This window comes from Typopeltis vanoorti, chromosome 5, assembly GCF_054136105.1.
Source record: "Typopeltis vanoorti isolate ZY-2024b chromosome 5, IOZ_Tvanoo_1.0, whole genome shotgun sequence".
Lineage (NCBI taxonomy): Eukaryota > Metazoa > Arthropoda > Arachnida > Uropygi > Thelyphonidae > Typopeltis > Typopeltis vanoorti.
Window position 1 is genome coordinate 124,095,132 of NC_143553.1, and position 13,463 is coordinate 124,108,594.

A 13,463-nucleotide genomic window follows, 5' to 3' on the forward strand; every position below is an offset into this window, starting at 1 on the left:
ATATCCTTAATATATGAAGTAATTACTTTGAATAATTGCTAAATAAAACAAGCAATAACAGCACAGCGGCAAAAAACTCAGCAGGCATACAATCAGGAATACATATATATATATATATATATCCATACTTGAAGTAGATAAAACCATCAAAAGCCTGAAATATGGAAAGGCAACAGGAATAGATGATATTTGACCAGAAATGCTCAAGTATGGAGGTATAAAAGTCTCACAGTGGCTGCACTGCATAGTTCAGAAGGCCTGGATATAGGGATGAATTCCAGATGATTGGAGTATAGCTCTCATAGTATCCATTTACAAAAAAGGGAAATACAACTGAATATGAAAATTACAGAGGTATATTCCTGCTGAGTATTTCTGGTATGATTTATTATAAACAGTTGAAGAGCTGGATTCAGGCCAAATAGAGGCTGTCAGTATAATAAATTTAGTTTAATCCTTTATCCAAGTGTGAGCAAACAAAGTTTGCACCTGAAAGTATCTTCAGGACTGGGGTAAGGTGATACAACACCAGGGCAACTCATTGCAAAGGTGGAGCAAGCTACCGACACTCCTGTCTCAGTATCTCCTATAATGCAAAACACATCTCCTTGTGGATATGTATAATGTTATGCATTAAGGGAAGGGCCACTACCCAGACTAGTTTCGACCTTTATTGAGGTCTCTTCAGTGGGAGCCAGGCCCAAGCTGAGATACCAGGCAGAAGCATTCGCAGGTCATCTCTACCTATAGGAGTTGCCAAATGGTGTGCCACCCTTTTTTAATAAATTACTCTGGATTTAAAGAAAGATGTTGAAAGTTTATTTTTCACTTGATTAGAGTATAATAAATTTAGTTTAATCCTTTATCCAAGTGTGAGCAAACAAAGTTTGCACCTGAAAGTATCTTCAGGACTGCGGTAAGGTGATACAACACCTTACAGTGGCTGCACTGCATAGTTCAGAAGGCCTGGATGGAGGGATGAATTCCAGATGATTGGAGTATTTGGAGTATCATAATACTATCCCCAGTCCTGAAGATACTTTCAGGCGCAAACTTTGTTTGCTCACACTTGGATAAAGGATTAAACAAAATTTATTATACTCTAACCAAGTGAAAAATAAACTTTCAAGAGGCTGTCAGTATCATATTTTAACTTTGCCACAAATAGTTGAGAAATCATAGGAATATAACAAAGATCTGTATTTAAGTTTTGTAGACCTGCAAAAGCCATATGACAAGGTGCCAAAAGGAAAGCTATTCAGAACGCTACAGTTATATTATATATTGCTTGATATAATGCCCCTACAATGGGGCATTATATCAAGCAATACTTAGTTTTTATTGAGTTAAAGTCAGCAGTTAGAATTCAAGGAAGTACAGGAAGATGGTTTAATGTTAAATCTGTTGTGAGACAAGGATGTACATTATCCTCTCTGTTATTCATTATCTATATGGATCACATTATGAAGGAAAGTGGTATTAAACATGATATCAGAATTGGAGATGTTAATGTTAGCTCTTTGCTTTATGCGGACGATGTTATACTTCTAAATATATCCGCTAGAAGTTCCCTGACTAAACTGAATAACTGTTGTAGATATGGTATGAAGGTCAGCAATAAAAAGACAAAGATGATGAAAATAGGCAGAATCGTTGAAAATGTCAATGCATCTTGAATAGAGAACCTATAGAACAAGTAAACCATTTCAGCTACTTAGGCACAATTTTTAATGATGATGGTAAATTAAATATGGAAATAGACAACAGAATCAACAAAGTTGGTATGATAGGAAATCAACTGAATAAATTTATATGGAATAAGAGAGAAATTAGCTGAGGAATTAGATAAGTACCAGATCGACATAATAGGGGTGACTGAAACAAAAAAGACCAAAACTGGTGAGATCTTTCTGAGCAATAAATACAAAATGTTATATTCAGGCAATGACAATCAAGGAAAAGAAGGAGTAGCCATAGTATTCAACACAAAATACGAGGCTAATCTTCTTGAATGGCAGTCAGTCTCAAGTAGAGTAATGTGGGCAAATATGAGAATGGGGAACTGGACAATGAGACTTATTTGTGCCTATGGTCCCACAGAAGGTTCTACTAAGGTAGAAGTGGAGGAATTTTTTGAGGCTTTAGAAAAAGCAACTGACACAATGAAAAGGGAAAAGTTGGTCCTTGTTGGGGATCTAAATAGTAGAGTAGGAAATGATTGTGAGACATACAAAAATATTTTGGGAAAATTTGGAGAAAAGAGCAAAGCTAATAATAATGGCAAATATCTGTTGGATTTCTGCTCAGGACATGGACTGGTTATTACTAACACCATGTTCCAACATAAAAATGTGCACAAATTCACATGGAGAGAAGAGGCTAGGAATAAGAAAAGTCTCATTGACTATGTTATTGTTGATAGTGATGTTTTCTCCCTGGTGCAGGACACCAGAGTGTACAGAGGATTTGAAATTGGAAGTGATCACTATTTAGTCTTGAGCAGGATAAAATTGAATTTCATATTGAAAAGAATAACATGTAAGAAAGTTTTAAAGCGAATAAAAGTTGAGCAGCTCTCAGATGTGAACTGTAGACTAAAATACAGAAATATTATTGAAAAGAAAATGAAAGAGTTTGAGAACAGGAATCAAACCTTGGAGATTCAGTGGCAAACTCTGAAGGAAACATTGATTGATTCTGCCAGAGAGGCATGTGGTGAGGTTGTGTGTAGGGATAAAAAAATCAGAACTCCCTGGTGGACACAGGAAGTTAAAGAGGCAGTGAAGGAAAAGAAGAAAGCATATCAAAAGTTCCTGGCAAATAAGTCAGCTTTTACTCTTACAGAATACAGAGACAAATGTAAGAAAGCTAAACAGTGGGTAAATCTAGCTAAACAAAAGTCATGGGAGGACTTTGGCAAGAATATAGAAAATAAATATCAAGAAGGTGGCAAAATATTCTGGAGGTTGTTGAAGAAGCTTAGGAATGGAGGAAAGAGTGCTGTAAAAGGAATTAGAGATGATAGAGGTGAAATGAAAACAGGAGAAAAAGATATCCTTGAAGTATGGAGTAATTACTTTGAAAAACTGCTAAATGAAACAAGCAGTGATGACAGCACAGTGATAAAAAACACTGACCAGGCATGCAGTCAGGAATACATATCCATACTTGAAGTAGAAAAAGCCATCAAAGGCTTGAAATGTGGAAAGGCAGCAGGAGTAGATGATATTCGACCAGAAATGCTGAAGTATGGTGGTATAAGAGTCTTACAGTGGCTGCACTGCATAGTTCAGAAAGCCTGGACAGAGGGACGAATTCCCGATGATTGGAGTAGAGCTCTCATAGTACCCATATATAAAAAGGGAAATAAAACTGAATGTGAGAATTACAGAGGTATTTCCCTACTGAGTGTTCCTGGCAAGATCTATGCAAGTATACTTGAGAAACGGTTGAGAAGAATTGTGGAAGAAAAGCTTGGTGAAGAACAAGCTGGATTCAGGCCAAATAGAGGCTGTCAGGATCAGATCTTCACTTTACGACAAATAGTCGAGAAAGCATGGGAATATAACAAAGATCTGTATTTAAGTTTTGTTGATTTGGAAAAGGCATATGACAAGGTGCCAAGAGAGAAGCTATTCAATACGCTGCAGTTATATGGTGTCAATGGGGCATTATATCAAGCAATACTTAGTCTTTATTTGAGTTGTGAGTCAGCAGTTAGAATTGAAGGAAGTACAGGAAGATGGTTTAATGTTAAATCTGGTGTGAGACAAGGATGTACATTATCCCCTCTGTTATTCATTATCTATATGGATCACATTATGAAGGAATGTGGTATTAAACCTGATATCAAAATTGGAGATGTTAATGTCAGCTCTTTGCTTTATGCGGATGATGTTATACTTCTAAATAAATCCGCTACAAGTCTGCAAGATTCTCTGACTAAATTGAATAGCTGTTGTAATAGATATGGTATGAAGGTCAGCAATAAAAAGACAAAGACAATGAAAATAGGCAGAATCATTGAAAATGTCAACTGTGTTGTGAATGAGAACCTGTGGAACAAGTAAAACATTTCAGCTACTTAGGCACAATTTTTACTGAAGATGGTAAACTAAATATAGAAATAGACAACAGAATCAGCAAAGCTGGTATTGTGGGAAGTCAATTGAATAAATTCATATGGAATAAGAAAGAAATTAGTCGGAACACTAAATTAGCTGTATACAAGACTGTGTTCAAACCAATTTTAACTTATGGATCTGAGAGCTGGGTCAGAAGTAAAACACTTGACCAAAGACTAGAGACCGCAGATATGAGAGTCCTGAGAAAGATTAGAGGCGTGAACAGATGGCATCAATGGCAATATCATATTAAAAATGAGGATATTAGGAAAGAACTTGACATTGTCAGCATCCAGGAATGCGTTAGCAGAGCTAATCTCAGATGGTATGGTCACTTAAATAGAATGGGAGAGGAAAGATTAGCAAAACAAGTGTTCTCTGCCAGGTTGGCAGGAAAACGACCCAGAGGAAGACCAAGATATAGGTGGATTGATACGGTACAAAGTGCCTTAGACGATAGAAATATAAGATCTGATAATGTTGGAGTCTTGACAAGTAACAGACTGATTTGGAGGAAAATTGTAGATAGGAAGTTAGTAATGATGTAATTTTTTCATGTAGTACTGTCATATCCTGTACACCCCCTTGAGGGTACATGGCAGGAATTTGATGATGATGATGATGATGATGATGGATCTGACAGTTGGGTTAGAAATAAAACATTTGACCGGAGACTAGAGATTATTATTATTATTATTATTATTACGGGTATCTCCATGGAATCAGAAGACTCATCGCAGGAGACCCAAACTAGCAAAACAATATCTGTCATATCTCTTCTTGAATTCATTTACAGACGAAGAGCTCACAACTAAGTCAGGCAATGAATTCCACTCATTCACCACCCTCCAGGCAAAAAACCTTGTTCTGACACCTTTGTTAACCACACTCTTCTTTAATTTCCAGAGATGACCTCTTGTTCTTCCATCACTATCACACAGCTGAAACATTTCCCCTGCATCAATCCTATAAAAACCTTTTAGTAATTTGAATGTTTCTATCATATCCCCTCTTCTTCGCCTATCAACCAATCTCTGCAATCCACAAGCTCTCAATCTATCAATGTAGGGAGCATTTTTTATATCACTCACCAACTTGGTCACTCTTCTCTGAACCCTCTCCACAGCCTCCTCATCTCCAAGGAATCCAGGTGACCAGACCTGAGCACAGTAATCCAAATGTGGAAGTATCAATGCTTTATAAAGTGGAATAATAACCTCTTTATCTCTGGATGTCAGTGTGTTCCTCAACAACCAAGTAATCCTATGTGCAATCTTGGACACCTTAGCAATGTGTCCTCTGAACTTCATCTCCCTATCTACCAATACCCCTAAGTCCCTAGCCTCATCAATCTCTTGGAGTACCTTTCCATCGATGTAGTACACAGCTGGTAATCTTTTAATCCCAAAATGCATGACTTTACACTTTTCCACATTGAACTGACATCCATTTTCTTTTGCCCATTTTACCAGCTTATTTAAATTCATAGATATGAGAGTCCTGAGGAAGATTAGGGTTGTGAAGAGATGACATCATTGGCAATATCATATTAAAAACTAGGATATTAGGAAAAACATAACTTTGTTAGCATTCAGGAATGTGTTAGCAGAGCTAATCTCAGCTGGTATGGTCACTTAAACAAAATGGGAGATGAAAGATTAGCAAAACAAGTGTTCTCTGCCAGGTTGGCAGGAAAACAACCCAGAGGAAGACTAAGATATAGGTGGATTGATAAAAGTGCCTTAGAAGACAAATATATAAGATCTGATAATGTTGGAGTCTTGACAGGTAAAAGATTGATTTGTTGAACGAAAATTGGAAATAAGAAGCTAGTAATGATGATTTAAGTTCCTCATGTAGTACTATCACAATATCCTGTACACTCCTTTGAGGGTACATGTAGGAAATCTGATGATGATTAAATAGATACCAGATGGAAAATCTACTGTTACTATTGTAACAGAGTAGCATGGATCTGAAACTGTTTTAATAGAAATCTAATAGAAAAGTCACTTCTGTGCTTTGTAAAATGTAATGGAAGACTTTATTCCTCTGCAGAATAAAGACTTCTCATCATTCTTCAGAAAGAAAGTGATGATACATGTCTTGTGAACTAGACAAAGCATTTCAATAGGCAGCTCTTGAAATAATAATTCCACAATGAATGCATTTGATCATGCAGGACAAGAATGTAGTAATGCATCAAATTTTTGCATCTGCCCATTCACAGAAAAATGGGACGAAGGATGACTCTCCTCGCAGACTTCATTGTTTAAATACTCTACACTTCATGGTTCATTTGTTAACTCAGCAAATGAGCCATGATAGAAAATATTAACTGTGCAAAGCTATGATAGAAGTTGATCATAATACTATCTAAAATGGCTTTTAAATAAATGAGATAAGATAATGTGTGTTTTACAAACTCATACTGGTTATGCTCATTTCATCAACTGTTGCTTTTCTGTTTGATCTAGCAGCTCACACTAATGCTCAAGTGCACTGTCTCTCTAATGAAGATGCTTTTCCTTTTTAGCAGGTGGAATCTTCCAGAGTTTATCATAGCAAGTGAACCCAATGCTTATATTTAACAAATATGAATAATATGTGTGTTGAGGCTTAAGTGCTGTGAAGAATTCATGTTAGAGGTTTAATGAAATATTAACAGCACTGAGAAAGGATTAAAACTAAATTTAATACTTCCAATATTTCGTCTCTGTCAAAGAGACATCTTCAAGGATTACAAAAACTTTTTGTAACAACACACACAAATACAATACAAAGTATTGTATTGTATCAATCTGGCCTTGCAGACCATGTTTTGGATACAGCCCACAGGATCTCCTGGAAAAAAACTACCATGCTCCACCATAGTAAATTCAAAAAAGAAAGACTATTCTTTGAATCTGCATCTACACTCAGGAATCAACCTAATTTAAACAAATACAGTTGCATTAAACTTCCCAAAATTTGGGAAACTTTAATTATCAGAGATCCCTCTTTACATCCCAGGCCACCTGCAAATGCACATAGAGGGCACACCCCCTAGATAGGACTTTAGTTTCACTTTGTATTGTATTTGTGTGTGTGTTGTTACAAAAAGTTTTTGTAATCCCCGAAGATGTCTCTGTGATGGAGACGAAATATTGGAAGTATTAAATTTAGTTTTAATCCTTTCTCAGTGCTGTTAATATTCCATTAAACCTCTAACATGAAGATATGAATAATCTTGAAACTATTTATATAAACCACACATTAATTATGTTTAACCAGCTTTATAGCATTAAAAAAAAAAATCACAAATCCTTACTTGTCCTCGCATCACAGACATCTGCTTCTCAAATATGTTACGATCAAAACCTTTATCTCCCTTTGAAAAATATAGAAAAAAATTTTTAATTCTAATATAACATCTCCCTATATTTACAAATTAAAAAGTAAGATTATAAAGTAAGTAATAAGAAAGAGCAGTACTGTCTCACTGACAGTACTACAATAAAAATGGAGATATTAGAAAGGAATTTTATCATTATTAATATTCAAAACTGTATATGCAGATCTGACATACTCTTCAACACAGTTATGGTAAATCTTTCATTACTCTAACTTTACGTAGTACTGCTCATTTAAACAGAAAAGAAGATAATATTCAAAACAGCTATTATAAACAAAAGCTGCAGAAAAATCCCAGATGAAATCCAACAGGTAGATGGACTAAGGTCACTATTTAAAACAATAGCTATTTACATAATTAGATATCACCTATTAGATACACATCTAACTGTTTTCACTTAAGCTGTTTAATTTGAAATGAAAATTCAGCTCCACATAAAACTTAAAAAATAAAATAAAATAAAAAAATAAATGATACCCCTACAAACAGACAATTTTCAAAGGCCTATTTCAAAAGCTTATGAAGACCTATATGAGTTTCCACAAAAGTTATCTTTGAAATGAGTCAAGTTTAGAATTTCATGATCCTAAATCTAACTTATCTGAAATAGTGAGAATTCTACACTTTTTTTTTTTTTTTCATTTCAGGATTAAAACCAAGTTTCCAGGCAAAAAACCTTCTTCCCTGTTCCCTGTGCCAAAAAACTGACTAACTGGAGAACCAACTGAAAAATGGTAAAGTTATTCTAATCAACAATTAGTCCAGTCATGAAATTACTTCACATGCAAACTTTGTTTGCTTAGACTTGGATAAAGGATTAAACCAAAAATATAATTTCTCTGCATCTTTAATTTATAGTATAACTAAGTGAAAAACTTTCATGATGAGAAGTTAGTTTGGTGTGTTCAAAGCAAGACAGTTTATGGATGTTGATATGTGGCTGCTCTAGTTCTTCTATGGTTAGAAGAAAGTGGAGAAATGATACCAGCCAAGTGAGAGGAGAAAAATGTTAATAACCTTCTTCAGAGGTCCTGATGATATTCAGCAGGACAATCTGCTTAATAGACAATCCTTCCCTCACAGACTCCCTTCAGTCACTTTATCATAGGTGCTCTGTTTCAGCTCTGTATGTACTTTCATGGATTCTTAGAGAGGTCTTGGGTGCTCCACTCCAAAGTTGGATGGATCTCAGACTTATAAAGTGTTAGGAGTTGAGAGGAAGAGAAGTATTGTTTAGAATGGAAAAGAACACAAAGCATTTTAGAGACAAAGAAGGCTATGTAAGTAATACGTATGTGCAAGATAAACTGGATGTGACACAACTCAAGAAGGGAAAGTCGATCTTGAAAGGAAACCAGAATGTTATCAAAAATGAGAGGGGATGAAGTGGGAGTTTTCTTTCAGGTAATAAGGCAGGCTTCAGTTTTTTAGCATTGAAATTTACTGTTGTCTTCACCCCATTTCAAGATGTTGAGGAGATCAGTGTTTTAGTCATTGGTTATGAAAGATCTTGAGGCATCTAACATTAGGGTACTGCAAGGTTTATGAAATGAGAAAGAGGAATGAAGAGTACTGTCACTGGTGAAACTGTGAATAGGATTTGAAGTCAGAGAAAGGAGGTCATCGATGTAAAAGAGGAAGAGTATTGGTGAAAGCACAGAAACCCCTAAACACTCCAGCAATAATGGGGAAATCTGATGAGAGGAAGCCATCCACCATGACACACAATGTAATAAGGCAGGCAGGAAGTTGAGGAAGCTGGCAATCCAATCACAGAGTGCAGAAGGGAGGCTATAAGATGGCAGCTTGTTCAGGGAGCCTTGGTGCCAGACATGATCAAAGGTCTTAGGAATATCGAGAGTGATAACAAGAGTTTCTCCAAATCTTTCCAAGGCTTGTAATAAATTTAGTTTAATCCTTTATCCAAGTGTGTGCAAACAAAGTTTGCGCCTGAAAGTATCTTCAGGACTGGGGCAAAGTGGTACAACACCGGGCGACTCCTTGCAAAAGGTGGAGCAAGCTACCAACACTCCTATCTCAGTATCTCCCATAATGCAAAACATCTCCTTGCGGATGTGTATACTGTTATGCATTAAGAGAAGGGCCACTACCCAGACTAGTTTTGACCTTTATTGAGGTCTCTTCAGTGGGAGCCAGGCCCAAGTGGAGATACCAAGGCATTAGCAAGGTCATCTCCTCCTATAGGAGCTGCCAAACAGTGTGCCACCTTTTTATTAAATTACTCTGGATTTAGAGAAAGATTTGAAAGTTTATTTTTCACTTGGTCAGACTATAATAAATTTAGTTTAATCCTTTATCCAAGTGTGTGCAAACAAAGTTTGTGCCTGAAAGTATCTTCAGGACTGGGGCAAAGTGGTACATATTCGCAAGGAGATGTGTTTTGCATTATGGGAGATACTGAGATAGGAGTGTTTGTAGCTGGCTCCACCTTTACAAGGAGTCACCTGGTGTCGTACCACTTTGCCCCAGTCCTGAACATACTTTCAGGCGCAAACTTTGTTTGCACACACTTGGATAAAGGATTAAACTAAATTTATTATAGTCTGACCAAGTGAAAAATAAACTTTCAACATCTTTCCAAGGCTTGAGTCCACAGGTGGGTGAGATTAGCTAGGAGGTCAGCAATAGAACGAGAATAGAGAAATTCATATTAGTGATTGCTAATTAACTGATGAGCCTCCAGGTAATGAAGATGGTTAATGATAACCTTCTCCATCACTTTTGAAAGTAATGAGTTTTGAAAGTAGATGGCTAATTCCTGTCTCCCCCCCATTTGGGGGGGGGGACAGGGACTGGATGTGGACTTGTTCCCATGTTGTTGGATAGATGCCAGTAAAATATGAAAGTTTATATAGACCATCGGTTCCCAACCCATGGGTCGCGACCCCATTTGGGGTTGCAAAGGGTTTTCTGTGGGGTTGCCAGGCAGTGGTGAGCTATGAAAATTTTAAAAAGGGAAAATAAAAAATCACGTCATCGTGTCCTGCACAGAGATTTGTTTGCGTAAACGTCTAACAATCTTTCGTTTGTCAGGTTAGCTTGTTGTGAGGTTCATGCGCAGTTTGGTGATTGGCTCTACGGAATGCGGGCTCGGCTTGTGATTGGTCGATTCTTAGTGCTACATGCGCGCTGAGTGCCTAGCCTTCGTTTTTGTGGGCAGCAACGGTTTTTCTTCGATACCAGTGAATTCTGTGAAATATAATAAATCTTATGTCGACATGAATCGAATGATCCCGCTTCCAGGAATCTGACACCAAGCACATCGCGTTATTTCCCTTCTTTGGCCAGCCGAGCAGCCAGCCAAGAGCACACAACCACGAGCTGAGCAGTGCTATAAGGTCCAGACACCATAGTCGTCACTGTAGCTGCGCCAACAGCTCCAGACTACGTAGCTAAACTCAATCAAAATATAATCTGCAGATCGGGCTTTTCACTTGTCACCATCCAGTGACCCGATAACACTATTTAGAAAGGTACGCAAAATTATTTTTTAATTTTTTTATGATTTAAAACCACTTAATCTCCAGGTACGTAATTTTCGCATTTATTACACAAAAGCAGACATTTGAATTAGGTAATTGTAATTTCATGTAGTTATTTTGTAACTAAAATAACTGCCCGTAATATTACAGATGTGGATTCAACAGTGTTTGATTTACAGTGCACATTTCAAAATATTTTTTTGAAATAAATGTTTCATGTAATTTTCATTGTCTTCAATAGTATTTCTTATAAATTCAATAAAATAAATGGTTTTTTACCTAATTAATTGAAGACAATTAATTAGCTAAAAAATGCACATTTGTATTATATTATTTAAATTGTTTCAAATATATATTTTATATTTTTAGAAATCCCTCCCCATGGAAAGAAAATGTAAATATTCAGAAGATTTTTTGAAATATGGCTTTACTTACTTGACTAACAATGGAATAGTGACGCCACAATGTGTTTTGTGCAAAGTTGTTCTCAGTGCTGAGTCTATGAAACTGTCAAAACTCTTACGTCACTTACAGACGAAGCATTTTGAACATTCTAAAAAGGATTTAGAGTTTTTTCGTCAGTATGAAACTAGTTGAGAACGTGAGAGACTTGATCAAACAGGAATCTTACATCAAGAACGGACAGCATTACTGCAAGCATCATATGAAGTAGCAATGGAAATTGCCAAGCAAAAAAACCTCACGCAATTGGAGAAATGCTCATAAAAACCCTGCATGTTGAAGATGGTAAAGTTAATTCTTGAGGTTTCCAGCAAAGTAAAGATGCAACAAATATCTCTGTCTAATAATACTATTCAAAGGCGTATAGCAGACATGTCCATGGACATCAAAGAGCAGATTTTGAATGTAATCAAAGTTTCACCATTGTTTTCTTTTCAAGTAGATGAGTCAACGGACGTACGCTCATGTTCTCAGTTGCTTGTCTTCATGAAATATATTCATTCAAAAGGCATCAAAGAAGAGTTACTATTTTGTAGTGTACTTGAAACTACTACAAAAGGAGAAGATATTATGGAGAAGATAAATAACTTTTTTTGTGACTGGAAGACTAGAATGGAAAAACATCTGTGGGGTTTGTACGGAAGGTGCACCAGCTATACTAGGGTCTAAGTCTCGTTTTAAGAAAAGAGTAAAAGAACTTGCTCCCCAAGCAAAGGGAATCCACTGCATGATTCACCGATATGCTCTTGCCTGTAAGACTCTTCCAGCTCCCCTGCAAGAAGCACTTGATTCGGTGATCAAAATTGTAAATTACATCAAATCTGGAGCTCTTAGCAGCCATCTGTTTAAACAGCTGTGTAAAGACATGAATGCTGATCATGAGGTTCTTTTTTTCTATACTGCTGTACGATGGTTATCAAAAGGAAATGTGGTCAATCGTTTTTTCGAGTTGACAGAAAAAATCAAGTTATTCCTGGAAGTGCAGGGGAAACATGAACTTGCGGCCTATTTTAATGATGAAGCTTGGTTGAGAAGAATTGCTTACCTAGCAGACATATTAGAACAGCAAAATAGGCTTAACCTGAAACGCCAAGGAAAGGAAACAACTATTATTGAATTTCAAGATAATCTCAGGGTATTTATATCCAAACTCCAGAACTGGCAAAGAAAAGTAAATCTAGGAAACATTGCCATGTTTGAGAAACTGTGCAGTGTGGTAGACAAATCTGAAGGTGAAATAAATGGCAATTTGAAAGAAGAGATTACTGGGCATCTCGATTCTCTTGAAAACAGACAGTTCTCTTGAAAAGAACATAAGCTGCATTTATATCATGGATGGCAGAAGCAAATTTTTTTTTTTTTGAGAACCAGAGCTTGGTCAGGAGTTTGCAATGGAGTGGGGAATGAAGGCTCTCATTCCAGAGAGGATTATTTCAGTTACTAGTTCAGTATAGGTGTTTGGATCATGAGAGCAAAAACAGTAATCTGACCATGGAAAAGCAGCATAAAAATTCCAGGTCAATCTCAGTTATCACTATTATGTTAGGTCATGAATGATGGAAAAAATTCAGCTTCCCCTTCCAGCTTGATCTGTGAAGTTGGAGATCCTTTATTCAAGTGTAAGCAAACAAAGTTTGTGCCTGAGGTATCTTCAGGAGTGGACAACTTGTATATTGAAACTTTTATTTATAGCATAACAAGTGAAAAAACTTCCAACAACTATCTCTAATCCAAAGTATTTTAATAATAAGGTGTGACACCTTTTGGCTACTCTTATATGAAAATATGACTTCTGCATTATTTCATCCTTGGTATCACCTCTGGGTCTGGCTCCCACTAATGAGACCTCAATAAAGGTCAAAACCGGTCTGGGTAGTGACCCTTCCCGTAATGCATAGCATCGTACATGTCCATAAGGATATGTGCTTTGCATTATGGGATACTTAGGCAAGTGATGGGAAGTCATTAGCTTCAATATAC

General features: G+C 36.5%; 1 protein-coding gene across 1 annotated transcript in view; it reads right to left on the reverse strand.

The window, feature by feature from the left end:
• The window catches only part of LOC150106780 (phosphatidylinositol 4-kinase type 2-alpha-like), a 148,888-nt gene that overhangs the window by 17,161 nt on the left and 118,264 nt on the right, over positions 1-13,463 (reverse strand). Inside the window, exon 9 of the mRNA XM_090393316.1 lies at positions 7,435-7,494. Within this exon, the coding sequence (XP_090249442.1) occupies positions 7,435-7,494 (60 nt within the window). The remainder of the gene's footprint in view (positions 1-7,434; positions 7,495-13,463) is intronic.